This window comes from Carcharhinus amblyrhynchos, chromosome 5 (assembly GCF_965287045.1).
Source record: "Carcharhinus amblyrhynchos chromosome 5, sCarAmb.v2.hapA, whole genome shotgun sequence".
Taxonomy (NCBI): Eukaryota; Metazoa; Chordata; class Chondrichthyes; order Carcharhiniformes; family Carcharhinidae; genus Carcharhinus; species Carcharhinus amblyrhynchos.
Genome location: NC_137328.1, coordinates 3,064,936 through 3,081,922, shown reverse-complemented (window position 1 = coordinate 3,081,922; position 16,987 = coordinate 3,064,936). Strand labels below are relative to the sequence as shown.

Here is a 16,987-nt window from a genome sequence, read left to right as displayed (position 1 = left end):
TGGCTAATCCACTTAACCTACACATCTTTGGACACTAAGGGGCAACTTAACTTTGGCCAATCCACCTAACCTGCATATCTTTGGACTGTGAGAGGAAACCCACACAGACAGGCGGAGAATGTGCAAATTCAATACAGACACAGTCACCCAAGGCTAGAATACTTACATAAAAGAGGAAGTGGAAAGCACTCAGCTGCTTTTGAAATTACGTGCAGCTGTGATCACAAGCACTGACCCAGAGGCCTAAACTGATCTTTTTCCGAGGTGGAATGTCACTTCACCCAGATTCTCCCAAAATAGTGGGGAAGATCATTCTTTTCAAATAGCCTTCAGCTATTCTGGTGAGAGAATGTAGTTCTCTCTAGAGTTCATCCCTTTGAGTAAAGGGTTTGAAATGAACAGTGGCAGAAAGGTTGAATGGCCTGATAACTTTTACAGTTACTGATAGGGAGGGCTGTCTGGCAAGGACAGGACATCAACCTAAACGTTAACCCTACCTTCCTTGTTCCACTGATGCTGCCCAATGTATAGAGTGCTACCGGCATGTTATTTGAGATGAATTAATATCATAAATTTCAATTTCATGTTATAATTAGATTTTGACAATATTATAAATTCATGGCATCTAATGTTTAATATTTCCCTGACATTTTTAAAAAATTGCTGCACTTCTTTCCACACTAACACACTGGTATTGCCCATGCATTATTGTATTGCAGTGAAATGGATCATGTTACTAAACTTTAATTAGTTTATGAAGTTTATTTATTAGTGTAGAAATAGGCTTACATTAACACTGCAATGAAGTCAATGCGAAAATCCCCTAGTCGCCACACTCCAACGCCTGTTTGGGTATGCTGAGGAAGAATTTAGCACAGCCAATCCAACTAACCAGCACATCTTTTGGATTGTGGGAGGAAACTAGTGCACCCGAAGGAAACTCACGCAGACACAGGGAGGTCATGCAAACTCCGCACAGACAGTGACCCAAGGCAGGAATCGAACCCAGGTCCCTGGCACTGTGAAGCAGTAGTCCTAATCACTGTACCACCTTGCCGCCCAGTGGTGTGTGGTATCGCACCAATTAAAACAACAATGCTATTTTAAAATTAGAATTATAATTATCATCTGGAATTGCATACATCCTAACAACATACTCCCTAACTGGGCATACATACAATGGCAGGCAGATAAAAAATAATTTTGCCTCTAATTTCTAATCACTGTGCACAGCCTGCTTGTTGCACTGGGCAGTTGATTTAAGATTGTATACAGCTATGAATATGCACATTTTACAGAAGAAATTGCTTGTGCATGGCCTGTTTGTTCCCTGCACAGCACATTTGGATTGCTGTGCAACTGTGCAAGTTACAGAAAATATTGGTCAAGATCCATTGGTCTATCCAGCTCTTCCTCTTCTTTCACCTTCTCCCATTTTACTTGGGGGGTTCACCTCAATGTTATCATACTTCTCCATCTCTCCCTATCAGTCACCCATTCCTCATCTAATCCCACTGCATTTAAAACTCCTGCATCATTTCACATGGTATTAAACATTCACCATTGCCATTTCCTGGCAATGTCTTTGCCATCATTCAACTGTGCCTTTGTTTCTTTCTATGATAGATGACCATACCATTTCAATCTCTTCTTGATTACCTTCTTCAATGTTTCCATAATGTTCACTAGCCCCGATGCACTGGTTCCTGATGTTCTTTCCCATCAATCCATAGATAATCTCAGTATCTTCATCTCATTCGTATCCAGTTATCATTCCTCTCTTCCTGATGTCGCACAATAAAACAAGGTCGGTTGTACAACTTTCTTGTAGACGTTTTTTGATTTCAGTGGTATTTCTCTTTCACAGAACACTCCACTGCATGCCTTTCTGTTTCTCCAACCAGAATAATCTGTTGCTTAATTCCCATCTCCACACTTCAATCTTCTAGTCTTGCCCCTCAGCTCAAAGGGACAGTCCAAGTAATGGGTGTGTGATCCACTAATTTTCATACTCTGTTTTCAAATGCTTTTCTTCAATATCTCTAGATACACAGTTCATGTTCTCATCATTACCACCACAAAGTTCAATGTCATCTGCAAATATCATTGACCATAATACTTTCCATCTCACTTTCTCAGTTAGAACATTTATGACAATCAGGATGAGAAAGGGGCTCAGTGCCAATCCTTGATGCAATCCAAGTTTGACTTTCAAACGCTCACTCTTCCACGCTGCTTTCTACTCTAATCTGGCAGTCCTTGAACATGTCCTGTAATAGTTGTATATTCTTTTCAGGGACTCCATGCACTTTTGCACATCATTAGACTTCATCCCTAGGCTCTTGGCCTTCTCTGTATCAATGAACACCATCTTCATGTTGTATTGACCGTGCTTCTTTCAGGCATGAATTTTAACTGACTTTCACGGATTTCCATTGTTTTTCTCAACCTTGGTCCCACAAAATTGTGATTCCTTATAATTCAAAATAACATACACTGCTCACCCCAAACAGAAACCAGGTGATCTCCTTGGAGAGACAGAAAACACAAACAAATTCCTTGTGACTCCCATAGCTAGTCAAAGCTAGTCCAGGAGATTATAGTGGCCTGAGTTTCCTGTCCTATTGTCAGAGGTGATCTTTGCCTCTGTCAGAACAGCTCCACCACTTGCTAGAATGAATTAGCTTCCACCACACAGACGACAACCTGTTCCAGAGGCTCAACTATTACATCTAACCTGGAACTGTTCTTACACAATTTAAAAATGTTACTTGTACAACTCACTAAAATAAGAATATGAAATAAAACAAACTATTGTAGTGATGTCCTAAAAAGTAAGCAGTAAGGTTAGTTCAAGTCCCTTAGCGGGAAACATAAGACAAAAATGGAATGTTTTTCAATGGGATCTATCACATTTTAATCAGTTTTAAATAGCACTTTTAAAACCATACACAAAATATCACCATCATTACATGTCTGCGTGTTTGCTCAGAGACAAAATGTCTAGTGTATGACCACAGTGACTCTTTGAAGAGGGCAAAATGTTTTGACATGAATTAGGTTTTTGTAAGCTTTCTTACAAAGACTTCATTTTATTTTCCTTGAGGGACAAGATTGCACAGTCTACACTGTCACACTTCATCTAATGTTGTGAAAGAAGAATTGAGGGTCATATCTAACTGGTTCACTTTGATTAACCATTCAGGCCTCGAAGGCTTCCTTGTTCAAAATCTTGCCTATAATGCTTCCTTCCATAAATAATTACATTTAAGAATATGTGACATAAACAGATGTGACTGGGTAAAACTGCAGCAATCAGAATTCAACTTGGGCATGTGTAAGGACACCACACTGGATCCAAAAATGATAAATCATTAATTTTTAAATGGTGAGAAACAGGAACTGTGGGAGAGCAAAGAAATTTAGGAGAAGAACAAAAATCAATGCAAAAGACAATGAAATGTTATCTTTTATCTCAAGAACCTGGAATACAAAGTGAAATAAATTATGCTTCAATTGCATAGATCCTGGACTTGATGGGTGACATCGTAGGATAATAAAAGAAATGGCTACAGAGATAGTGGATGTATTTTACTAATCTTCCAAGAATCCTTAAATTCTAGAAAAGTCCCAGAGAATTGGAAAACTGCCAATGTAACACCCTTATTCAAAGAGGGAGGGAGATAAAAAAAATCTGGTAACGACAGGCCAGTTAGCTTGACATCTGTTATTAGAGTGGCCAAATGGCCAATGGCCTGAGCAACTAGGCCCAATGCAGTCCAATGCCCAACAGCAGTCACAGCCTCCTCAGCCAGGCCTGAAAGAAATTCAGACAGGCCAAGTTTAAACACAGGTCAGAGGTGAACAAAGGGAAGTCTGGACTTGCCCAGGAGACTAGAACCAGAGGTGCTCAGCCCTAGCCTAATAATGACAGTACTTGTGTATTCCCCAGCATCGGCTAGACTCTCTGGCACCTCTAATTCCTGCCATTAACTTATATGGAAAAGGGCTACATGCACCCTGTGCACCTAGCAGGTCCTGGCACCTTTCAAATATGAATCAGCAATCTAAGGCGACACCAGCCTGGTAACCTCATTGGTTGGAAGCCAGATAACCTTCCAGAAAGGTGCAAAAAGGGGAGGAGATTACTGGAAGAGGAGATTACATGGTATTAGCAGCAGATACGCAGCGAGGAAGCAGCAAAGACTCGAGAGCAACCTTCACAATGTGGAAGGAGTTTGGAACTCAGCAAAGACCAAGACCAAGATTTGTACTTGGTGGAGCAAGCCTGGCCAGTACAATCTCACAGACAGTATTTAGGTCTCAGATAAATTAAGCTAGAGCTGTTTATTTGAGTTAAAAGACTGTTGTAAAAAGTTTGGTACCATGAGTTGAAATAAAGACCAGTATTTATTTTAAGTATAATTGCGAGTCACTCGTGTCCTTCGTTGGTTGCAGGAGTAAAAGCATTTGGGTACACAAGTTTTAGTATAAACTGGTTGAAGTGTCTAATTTCCAAACAACATAATGTTAGAGCACATTATAAAAGGATGCGATAGGAGAACATTTACAATTAGATATAGAAATAGAAAACAGTGTCATCATTGCTTCATAAAGGGGAAATCATGCCTGACAAATTTATTAGAATTAATTGAGGTGGTAATGAGCAGGATGGATAAAGGGGAACAAGTACACGTAACATACTTGGATTTCCAAAAAGCATTTGATAAAGTATCACATAAAAAAACTGCTTAATATGGTAAGAGCCCATGGGTAATATATTAGCTGGATAGAGGATTGGCTGGAAAACAGAGCTGGTAATATGAAGGGCATTTTCAGGATGGCAACCTGTAACTAGCAGAATGTCATAGGGATTAGAGCTCAGGCTACAATTATTTACAATGTATATTAATAACTTGGATGAGGGGAGTGAACATACTATTGCCAAGTTTGCAGATGACACAAAAATAGGTAGGAAGACAATTGGTGAGGATGACACATAGGGCCTCACTCAAGTGAGACTGAAAATTCCTGCCCAAGGTCAATGAATATTTCCATTATCTGGTCCTTGCCCACTCTGATTCCATGGCATGCAGGGCAGTAGAATTCCAGTGAAAGAGTCTACAGAGGGATATAGATAGGTTAGGTGAGTGGGTAAAAACTTGGCAGATGGAATATAATGTTGGAAACCTTTGCTGGCAAGAATAAAGGAGCTGGGTATTATCTAAATGGCAAAAGACTGCAGAATGCTGCAGCTCAGAGGGATTTGGGAGTTCTCATGCATAAATCATAAAAAGCGAGCATGCAAATAATAGGGAAGCCAAATGGAATGTTGGCATTTCTTTCACAGGGAATGCACTATAAAATAAGGAAGTCTCATTAAAACTATACAAGGAACTAGTTAGTTCACACCTAGAATACTGTGAACAGTTTTGTCCCTTATCTAAGGAAAGGTATACTGGAATTGGAAACAATTCAGAGAAGGTTCACTCAGCTGAACCAAACAGCTATGAGGAAAGGTTGAGTAGGTTGGGTCTGACCTCATTGGAGTTTAGAAAAATTGGAGAGGCCATCTTACTGAGGCATATAGGATTCTCACAGGCCTTGGCAGGGGAGGATGGGGACGGTGATTGTGAGGATGTAAGGATAGTGATGGGGATGTTTAGATGATGGTTAGGATGTGGCTGGGGTTGGGGGACTGAGGATGATGATGAGGATAGTACTTATGGTGCTGATGCTGAGTGGCGGTGGGAAGGGGAGGAGGGAGGAGGGGGGAGGGGGGAGGAGGGGGGAGGAGGGGGGGGGGATGGTGGTGGGGAGCATGGGGAGGCAGGGAGGGGGGGGTGGGTGGTGGGAAGGGTGAGGATGGGTGGGGGTGGTGAGGGTGAAGGTGGGTGGGGGTGGTGAGGGTGAAGGTGGGTGGGGGTGGTGAGGGTGAAGGTGGGTGGGGGTGGTGAGGGTGGGTGGGGGGGTGAGGGTGAAGGTGGGTGGGGGGTGGTGAGGGTGAAGGTGGGTGGGGGTGGTGAGGATGGTGATGGTGATAGTGAGGGTGATGGTGGTGATGGTGATAGTGTGGATGGTGATGAGGATAGTGAAAGTGAGGGTGGTGAGAATAGTGGTGGTGATAGTGAGGGTAGTGAGGATGGTGATGGTGAGGATGGTGATGGTGGTGAGGATAGTGATCGTGAGGGTGGTGAGAATGGTGGTGGTGATAGTGAGGGTACTGAGGATGGTGATGGTGAGGGTGGTGAGGATGGTGATAGTGAGGATGGTGGTGATAGTGAGGGTAGTGAGGATGGTGATGGTGAGGGTGGTGGTAATAGTGAGGGTAGTGAGGATGGTGATGGTGAGGGTGGTGGTGATAGTGAGGGTGGTGAGGATGGTGATGGTGGTGGTGATAGTGAGGGTGGTGAGGATGGTGATGGTGAGGGTGGTGAGGATGGTGATGGTGAGGGTGGTGGTGATGGTGAGGGTGGTGGTGATGGTGAGGGTGGTGAGGATGGTGATGGTGAGGGTGGTGGTGATAGTGAGGGTGGTGATGGTGAGGGTGGTGGTGATAGTGAGGGTGGTGATAGTGAGGGTGGTGGTGATAGTGAGGGTGGTGATGGTGAGGGTGGTGGTGATAGTGAGGGTGGTGAGAATGGTGGTGGTGATAGTGAGGGTAGTGAGGATGGTGATGGTGAGGAGGATGGTGATGGTGAGGATGGTGATGGTGGTGGTGATAGTGAGGGTGGTGGTGATAGTGAGGGTGGTGATAGTGAGGGTGGTGGTGATAGTGAGGGTGGTGATAGTGAGGGTGGTGGTGATAGTGAGGGTGGTGATGGTGAGGGTGGTGGTGATAGTGAGGGTGGTGAGAATGGTGGTGGTGATAGTGAGGGTAGTGAGGATGGTGATGGTGAGGAGGATGGTGATAGTGAGGGTGGTGAGGATGGTGATGGTGAGGGTGGTGAGGATGGTGATGGTGAGGGTGGTGGTGATAGTGAGGGTGGTGAGGATGGTGATGGTGAGGGTGGTGAGGATGGTGATGGTGGTGATGGTGAGGGTGGTGAGGATGGTGATGGTGAGGGTGGTGGTGATGGTGAGGGTGGTGAGGATGGTGATGGTGAGGAGGATGGTGATGGTGAGGAGGATGGTGATGGTGAGGGTGGTGAGGATGGTGATGGTGAGGAGGATGGTGATGGTGAGGGTGGTGAGGATGGTGATGGTGAGGGTGGTGCTGATGCTGAGGTGGCAGCTGGCCCGCGGCGCATGCGCACCTCCCGCCCCGTACTTCCCGTCTGCGGGCTCGGTGCGCGCGCCTCCGCTCTCCATTTAAAACACCGAGAGACACAGAGAGAGAAAAGAGACTTTATCTCAGCCATCACTGCCTCCTCTTCTGCCCTGCAGCCCGGCCGACAGACACTGGACAGCCACCTGGGTGAAACTAGGGAATTATCGCCGGTAATCCAATACGTCCGCGGCCTCTCTCTCCCTCTCTGTGTGCGGTCTCCTCACCGCTGGGATTTCTGTTTTATTATTCTTTTTGACGCGGGGTTGTTCGGAGTTCAGAATGGACATCGTGTCGACGTTGGGGCTGACCAATTTCGTCATGCAGTTTTCCCGGATTTCCATGTACCCCTTCTTTGACATGGCTCACTACACCCTGTCCATCATGAAGCTCAAGGAGCAGCCAGGTGAGGCAGCGCAACGGATAGCCGCGCGCGGAAAGGGGGCTCGCGCAGGTGGACCCACACAGGGGCGTGGCTTTGAGCGGCTGTGTCGGGAGGGGGACACCGGCAAGTTATTAGCATAAGGAGGCGTGGCTTTGAGGTGCTGGACTTGGGGTCGAGGAACCGGTAGGCAATTAGCGTAGGGGGCGCGGCTTTAAGCTTTTGAGGGGACAGGGGAGAACGGCAGACAATTAGCATAGGGGGGTGTGGCCGTGAGCTGTGTTGGGATGGGGAACCCGCAGTTAATTAGCATAGGGGGCGGGACCGTGAACTGTGGGGTGGGGAACCTGCAGATAATTAGCATAAGGGGGGGTGTGGCCATGAGCTGTGTTGGGATGGGGAACTTGCAGGTAATTATCATAGGGGGTGTGGCCGTGAGAACCTGTATGTTGGGTCGAGGGAAACTGCACGCGATTATCATAGGGGGCGTGGCTTTGCGGTGATGTGTTGAGAGAGACGGGGACCCGGTAAACAAATTAGCATAGAGGGCGTGGTTTTGAGCCGCAGGGTCTGTAGCGTGGGTGCAGGTGGCTGGGAGTTGGAGACAAAGGGGGCGTGGCTGAACTGGCGACACCTGTATAGGTATTGGGGGGGACAGCGGGGGAGGGGCCCCAGGGAGGGGCCGGGCGTAAGGAGGTAGCTGCGCATGCGCTTTGCAGTGCCGCCACGTGTTCTTTGTGGTTCTCAACCGGTGAGGTCGGGCTGAGGAGTTGGGCTGTAACACTGGGCTGAGAGATGCCCGTTCCCAATATCACACCCAGCCAATGCGCTGGGAGCGACTTTAAAATAAAATTTGGAAGCAATAAATATGGGGTCAGTGCAATGGATTCAGTCGTCAGCTTCCGTAAAAAGAAGCAAAAGCAGAAGATACTGCTAATACTCAGTCGATCAAGCAGCACCTGTGCCAAAATAAACAGACTGAATATTTCGCATCTTTCACCAGAACAGAGATGTGATAAGTTTTGAGCAAGGGGTGGATGGGTTAAGGGCAAAAGGAAGGTCTGTAATGGAGTAGAAAACAGGAGAAATCTTTAACTTTGACTAGGTCATCAATCTGAAACACATTCCCCCTCCACAAATGCAGCTTGCCTTGTTAAGTATTTCCAGCATTTTTGGTTTTTATTTCAGATTTCTCAAAAATGAAAGACTTGCTGTTATACTGATACAGACGGTAATTGGCAGAAGCCCAAGGGAGGACTAAGTTTAAGAACAGGTAGCATTTCAGGTGTTTATTTAGTCCTACCTGGTGCATAACCTTCAAGCTCTCACTTATCACCAACAAATGGAGTAGGAAAACCTAAGTAATGGCCAGGGAAGAAAAGTTAATGTTTTGTTTCTGTTTCCTGATAGAAAGCTCTGTATTTGATCGGTTTAGTACTGAATCCACTGTATGTATAGCAGAGCCACATGCGTTACAAAGGTAAATGCAGATGCTGGAATCTGAAACAACGCAATACTGAAAAATCTTGGGCCTGACAGTAACTATGGAGAGAGTAGAGCTAATTTTTCGAGTCAGGATGACCCTTTGTCAGAGCTCCCAGCATTTTTCTGCTTTTTGTTGCATAACAAAGCGTGGCCGTGATCAATTCGTGCATTACTTGAGTCATTTTTGAATAGATTCACTCTTTTTATTCCATGCATTTTTAATTTTTTTTGGTCCCCAACAGATCAATATTTAGTGCAGATGTAAAAGTGCCTTTCCTTGTGTCATTTTTAATACAGATGACTTATGTTAATATAATGGAAGGCAATGACTGATCTTTATGTAAAGATCTTTTGTTGAGAATAAGCCAATCCCCAGTACATCACATACTTTTAGATCCTAACACTACCGTGTTAGCTGTCCTTAACATTCTTTGATATACTGGACTTCATTGGAATTAAGCTACCTATCATGTATTAGGAAATCTTAAAAGAGAGTTTAAGGCAGTAATTACATTTTCACTAACATTAATAATCCACTGGAGCTTAGCTTTCATGATTTGATTTCATTATAGGATTGCAGTTGAACAACTCTGGGCATTTAACTTTATACAGGACCCATGTTATTAAATATATATTATTTATGATATATTTTCTCCTCCATTTGCCATACCCATATCAAATTTTTGAATGGCCAAGACCTGTTTCTGTTAAATCAGTTGTGAAATATCAAGGTGCACATTCCAGTGAAGCTAGGAATGCCCATTCCAATGGCATCACATCATTGCCACAGGTTTTATAACCAGTGCACACGCCTGTATGATTCAGTAAATGCAGTGCAGTACTGAGGGTGTGCTCTGTTGGAGGTATTGATTTTTAGATAAAATAAGAACATAAATAGGAGCAGGAGTAGGCCATCTAGCCCTTTGAGCCTGCCCCACCATTCAATAAGATCATGGCTGATCTGAAGTGAATCAGTTCCACTTTCCCGCTTTCTCCCCAAACCCTTATTTCCCTTGTCTATCAGAAGATGTTAAACTGAGGCCCTGCCTGCCCTCTTAGATTGAAAGTACAATTGGATCTTTTCTATTTGTGGAAGAACAGGGAAATTCTCTCTGCTGCCCTGATCAAGTTTATTTGTCAGCCAACATCACCGGAAATAATGGCAAATTACTGCAGATGCAGGAATCTGAAGCAAAAGCAGAAAATGCTGGAAAATCTCAGCAAGTCTGACAGTATCTGTTGGCTCTATTCTCTCCACAGATGCTATGATGTGGAGATGCCAGTGTTGGACTGGAGTGGACACAGTAAGAAGTCTCTCAGGTTAAAATCCGACAGGTGCATTTGGAATCACAAGCTTTTGGAGTGCTGCTCCTTCATTAGGCACCTGATCAAGGAGCAGTGCTCCAAAAGCTCATGATTCCAAATAAACCTATTGGACTTTAACCTGGTGTTGTGAGACTTCTTACTATGTCCACAGATGCTATCAGACCTGCTGAGTTTCTCAAATATTTTCTATTTTTGTTATCACAGGAATGAGATGACTTGGTCATTTCACGTTGCTGTGTGTGCAGCATTACCTAGTTTCTAACTGTGAATGCATTTCAAAAGTAGTTTGCTAATTGTATAGCAATTTGGAACCTACTACAGTGAAAGTTGCAAAAAAAAATGCAAGTTTAAAACAAATTAAAATAAAACATATATTTGTAACAGTGAGTTTGTGAACGTAGATGCTACTACAATACTGTGAACAGAATTGGTGAAGAAGTACTGGGATGTTCCAGGGTCATACATGTTCATTTAAAATAGAAAATGAGAGGGATTTTGTAATTTGGGATAGAAAATGGGAGCAGGCCATTAGGTCCTTTGAGCCTGTTCCACTATTCTTTAAGATCATGGCTGATCATCCAACTCAATAACCTGATCCTGCCTTTACCCCTCCCATACCCTTTGATCCCCTTAGCCCCAAGTGCTATATCTAATTGCTTCTGTTTTCAAATACTTTCAACTAATTCCACATGCTGACCATTCTCTGGGTGAATAAGTTTCTCCTCATCTCTGTCCTGAACGGTCTGCTCTGTATCCTCAGACTGTGACCCCTCGTTCTGGATACCCCACCAGTGGGAACATCCTTCTTGCATCTACCCTGTCTAATAATGCATGATTATACGTTGCTGATATTTTCTTCTTGCACCATTTATATGTTTCCAATTTTAGGATTTCTTTCCCTCCCTAATAAGTTTTGTCAGTGTTGATTTTAGTCACTGCATCCATATCCTGGCCTGTGCTGCCCCCGGCGCCAGCTCTTTCATTCTTGAAGTTTTAGTTTTTGAGCTCCTCTCTGCTTTTTATGGTGGCCATGCCTGACTGGCTCATCGTGGAGACTTCCAAGTAGTGAGAACCAATTAAGATGAGTGGCAGGATTCTACTTTCCTTGATCTCTTTGCTACATGTGACATGGGGATGCTGATATGCCAGGGAGTTGGAAGCTAGATCTCTCTATCTAATAAGCCAACTTGTTGAAGGCGCTTAGCAGTCTTGGGGAAAAGGTTGTGTCCAGACTGAAGTTATTAGATTGGGCAGTCTTTCTTGTGCCTACAGAAATATTTCTTAAGACGGCTGTCAGCCTTTGCAACTCTGGTGACACATTGCTGTTGCATTTCCAAAGGACTCAGTATATGGTTGTCTACTATAGTTAGTCCATCGTCTTCTGAAAAACAGAAAATACAAAGCTGATTTTGATGGTGCAACAAAACTCACTGGGTATTGTGCTGTGCTCTTATTTTAGGGTATCATTTACTGCAGTGGGATGGAATGCAGCTTTTCCTTCAACAGCAACTGGTATCATTTCCAGAATGTACTTTGGGCATGGCATAACTTTAAAGCTTTGGAGTCCATTGATATCATACTTCGTTGCATTTAATTTGCTGCTTGTTTAGAACTCACCTTGAAGAGTTAGTAAAATCTTTTTGCAAGATTGCCAAATGTTATCAAAGTTGTGACATCAAAAATAACCATTGTGCCGGAATTTAATTATATGTTGGCTATTCAAGGAAAGAAGCTCAAATAACCAGATATGGAGTGGCACAGTGGGTTAGCATTGCTGCCTCACAGCGCCAGGGGCTTGGGTCACTGTCTGTGTGGAGTCTGCACGTGTCTGCGTGTGTTTCCTCTGGGTGCTCTGGTTTCCTCCCACAGTTTGAAAGACGTGCTGATTAGATCCAGTGACTCGAACAGTGTGGCTACTAGGAGAATTTCACAGTAACTTCATTGCGTGTTAATGTAAGCCTTACTTGTAATAAATGAATTTTAACTTTTTATTTTGACTATTTGTCTATGTTTAAAGACACAATATAAGTGCAAGTTTTAAAGTGAGATATTATTCTCAGTGACACTTATTTTATTATGTTAGATAAAGTTAGTCAAGGTATGCATGATCTGAATACTAGGGGCTTCCGTAAAGCTTCGCTACATGCAATTATTAGTAAATACTCATATCTTCTCCAGGGTAATATGTCACTGTTGACTATCTGTAATATTTTGTTGGGTGGACAGGAGCTTCTGGTGATGGCATCTTGAGTTTGTGCAGGATGTCCATTGGCAAGATGAAAATCACTAAGTGAGAGAAATTGGGAAGTAAAGCGGAAGAACTTGTGATCAGTCTTGCATGTTGAAATATTCATCGTGTTTTACTACTGGACCTGACAGGTTTTGTTTAAAACACTTGAAGTTTTAAACTGACGGTATGGTTTTTCGCTGGTATTTCTCAACTGAAATGTTTGCTTTACCTCAAAATGCAGCTCCCCACCCCAATCGGGCAGTCAGTGTAAAAGTTCATCTCAACGCTTTCACCCAAATCGGGGCTTACTTATTCAGATTTTACAAGCTGATCGGGCATCCATCAGTTCAATCACTTATGTGTGCACTTAATAAATATTCACCAATTACCCCTGACTTGAATGTGGGTGGCAGCAAGTGAGGTAATTGCAGTAATGATGGCTTATTCTCTCTATTAATTTGATATTGAGCAAATGCAGTGTTGCAACAAGATACTAATTTCTGTCTTGGCTTGTTTCTTCTGTGCTGCAACTGACTACTCAGACTCTGACTCAGTACTGGGTCTTTAGGATTGTCTGGAACTCTTCTCTCCCACTTCATGTTGTTCATTTTTTTAAATATTTTATTTTGCTGAATTTTCACCTTTTGAATATTCCATCCTGTGTGCCCCTCATGCTGCCTGTGAAAGTAGGGAAATAATGATTCGATAATTAATCCAACTAATCCTGATCTGAACCACAGTATTGTTCTCTGCCCTACATGTTTATAAAAACACAAACTCTGGACTTTAAAATTCAAGCCTGGTATTGTTGAACTTAATTAACTTTAATTTTTCTATTCAGCCTCAGTGATTACTGTACCGCATTCCTTTGTTGTCTAGTTATAATTTAAAAAGAAATTCTGTTGCTATTCTAGTTTAACTGGAATGCCTTCTTTGGCCTGTTTTTTCACTTTTTCGCCCTCTCATCTCAATATATTTGGGATGTATATTCTGTATGCATATCTTGTTAGAGATCATGACCCCAGGAATGAACAAGCATCTACCACAGGCCAAAACAATAATAATGGCACCTTTTTTAATGGAGGCAAAACATTGTAGAATGTTTCACAGTGGCATCAACCAAAATCAACACTCAGCCATAGAAACTGTTAGGTGAGGTAACTAAAGACTTGGTAAAAAGATCTGGGTTTTGCAAAAGTCCCTTAAGGAGAGAGAGAGGGGAAAGGCATTAAAAATTCAAGGAAGGAGGCCCAGAGTATGGGATCTAGTCTGCTGCAGCATGATACTCAATATTGATGTGAAAAGAAGGAGGATGCTCGAGGGGCCAGATATATAGAAATGGAGCATATGGATGAGAGTGTTGTAGGGCAGGAGGAGAGTACATAAGAACATAAGAAATAGGAGCAGGAGTAGGCCATCTAGCCCTTCGAGCCTGCCCTGCCATTCAATAAGATCATGGCTGATCTGAAGTGAATCAGTTCCAGAGTGGGGTCATCAAGATATTTAAACTCCTCAATAAATTTGAGGCTTTGGGGAATTGAAAACTAATGTAAGGTAGAGGTAATGGAGGAACCATTGAACCCTTACAGTGCAGAAGAAGGCTTTTCAGCCCATTGAAGCTGCACTGGCTCTCCAACAGTGCATCTTACCCTGGCCCATCCCCCAACTCATCCCTGTAATCTCATACATTTACTTCACTAATCCCCCTAATCTACATATCTTTTGACCCTAAGGGTCAATGTAACATGTCATTCCAGCTAACTCACACATCTTTGGACTGTGGGAGGAAACCAGAGCACCCAGAGGAAATCCATGCAGACTCGGGGAGAATGTGCAGACTCTGCGCGGTCACCCAAGACTGGAATCAAACCTGGGTCCCTGGCACTGTGAAATAGCAGTGCTAACCACATGTCACCACACTGCCCTATGGGATAGGATAGGCAAGAGGTTGTGGATGAGTTGTAGTTTAGAAAGTGGAAAATGGGAAGCTAGGCAGGTAATTATTTGAACGGCTGAGCCAGGAGGTGGCAAAGGCAATGAAAGAGGTTTACAGCAGCAGATACTTAAGGATGTATTCCATTCAGCAATGAGTAGGTGGTTTCTGTGATGAAGAAAATAAAGGGTTAGATGCTCAGCCTGGAGTCAATCAGTCTGGTTGAGCCAGTGGGTGTCTACACAGTGCAATGGAATTGGTGGCATAATATTTAAGTTGCAGTGGTGTCACCAATGAAAACTTCATTTTTCCCAGCATTCAGTTGAAGGAAATTGTGATTCATCCAAGATTGGACATTAAACACTCAGTTTGACAATATTGTGATAAAACTGTGCTATTCAGATATATTTTGTCTGGTGGGGCTGTTTTAAGATTTAATGATTTGTTACAAGAGTCGATTTGTCTGGTAAACATGCAGCAGACAAAAGGCAGGCTAATACTAATTTTAGCTAGGAATGTTTTACTTTGTAGAGTTAATGGACCTTTTTTGTTTATTTAAGTTCTGGGATTTTAGACTAGGTATACAGAGTCATAAGTTTGATTAGATTGATTGACAGGGACAGTTATGTGATTCATGGGAGGAGCTAAGCTTGTAGGACACACTAGTTTCAGTTTCATTTAAAAAATAGTTGTAGTTGCTGCCTGGACTGCCGACTTAAATTTTACGGGCATGTCTGTCCCAATTCCGGGGGCAGGCGAGGCTTGGAGAATGACATTCTCCATTGGCCTCAAGCAGGATCATATGCATCTCAGGCAGACATGCTGGTAAAATTCTGGCTAGTGTCTCTCTCTCTCTCTCTCTCTCTCCCTTGTTTCCCCTAAAGACTTCCTGAAAGTTCCAAACCTGGTAACCTAAGTCAAAGCTCATATACCTGTATTTTGCTAACTAATTTTTAAAGAGAAATTTATGTCTACGAGAGAAATATTGCTTGGCTGGAACTCAGTGATAGAATTGTATCTTGTCATGTTTAAGTATTGTTCAATTCAAGGTTAAACTAATTTATTTTTAACAATTAAACTGTGTTGTTAAATAAAATCTGTTTTGATAAAAGCTTCTTAGCATGTCAGTAGAATCATGCCTGGAGTGAAACATTGAAATGTCTTATCCTCGCACTAATGCCAAAATAGTGAATTGTTGGAGCCTAGTCTGGCTTCATAATACACCTTAGGGTTTCTGATCTGTTATCTTAGCAATATAGAGCCAATATAGGGACTAATTAAGATATTGGAGATGGGCTGCTGTGTATTGTCAGCCTTTCTGGGCAGCTGACCCCATGGAAAATATTGCCAGGAAGCATCATGTAAATAGGAAGAGACAGGGGTGAAAAATAGCTATTGGAACAATGGGTCCTATTTTACCACTTTTGATTCTAAGTGCTGGGCAGTCTTGAAACTGGGAGTGTTTCAGATCTGACTTCTAGACCTGTTCTTAGGTGCACGCTTACACACTTTGCCTGCAAAAATATCAGTGAGTCCGAATCACAGTGCAGAAGCCTGTGGATGGGGCTTAGCTCACCCAAAACTCTGCAGCTCCGATCAGTGCCTCCAACTGTGCATGCACAAAAAAAAATGATGGAATGCTGCTCCCCTGACCACATCCTCCTGGACCGGTAATGTCTCCCCCTGCCCCCCACTGACATTTTCCGCACCCCTTCTGCCACACAGACCGAACTTGGTCCTGTTCTTTTTCCCCCCCCACTCCCCACCACTGATCTCAGGCAGAGTGATCTACCCTCCCCTCCACTGATCTTGGGAAGAGTGGCAGTGGATCCCCCCCCCCCCCCAACTGATCTCAGGCAGAGTGGCAACGGATGCCCCTTCCCATCACCCCCCACTGATCTCAGGCAGAGTGGCGGTGAATGCCCCTTTCTACCCCTCCCTTGCCCCTACCTCCACTGATCTCAGGCAGAGTAGCAGTGGATGGCCCTTCTTTTCCCCCACGAGCAGAGAGCTGTTGGACATTTGGTGCTTAGCGCCTCATTAACTGGAGCGCCCAAATCGGAGTTATATGGAGCATGTCTGTTTCGTGCCAAATCTGGATGGGTGAATGCGGTGGTAAAGGGGGAGGTGCTGGTAAAGTTGGGCGTGCAGCCCATTAAGTCAATTTAAATGGCTGCCGCATCCGTTTTGAGTGCGGTCCTGATCACGGCCATTTTCAAGCCTTTGTAAAGGGCGAACTGACGCAGAGGCGGGTACGAATCATGCTACTTGCCACATGCCTGAATTTACCAAGTCTTTGCGCTCAAAAATTGCTGCAACGTACCCAGTGAGTGTGGGGATGGGATAATAAACCATTGTTATACT

General features: G+C 43.6%; 1 protein-coding gene across 1 annotated transcript in view; it reads left to right on the top strand.

The window, feature by feature from the left end:
• Positions 1–7,275: 7,275 nt before the first annotated feature.
• The window catches only part of LOC145342840 (trimeric intracellular cation channel type B-like), a 28,010-nt gene continuing 18,298 nt past the window's right edge, over positions 7,276–16,987 (top strand). Inside the window, exon 1 of the mRNA XM_080188338.1 lies at positions 7,276–7,673. Within this exon, the coding sequence (XP_080044464.1) occupies positions 7,550–7,673 (124 nt within the window). The 5' untranslated portion in view covers positions 7,276–7,549. The remainder of the gene's footprint in view (positions 7,674–16,987) is intronic.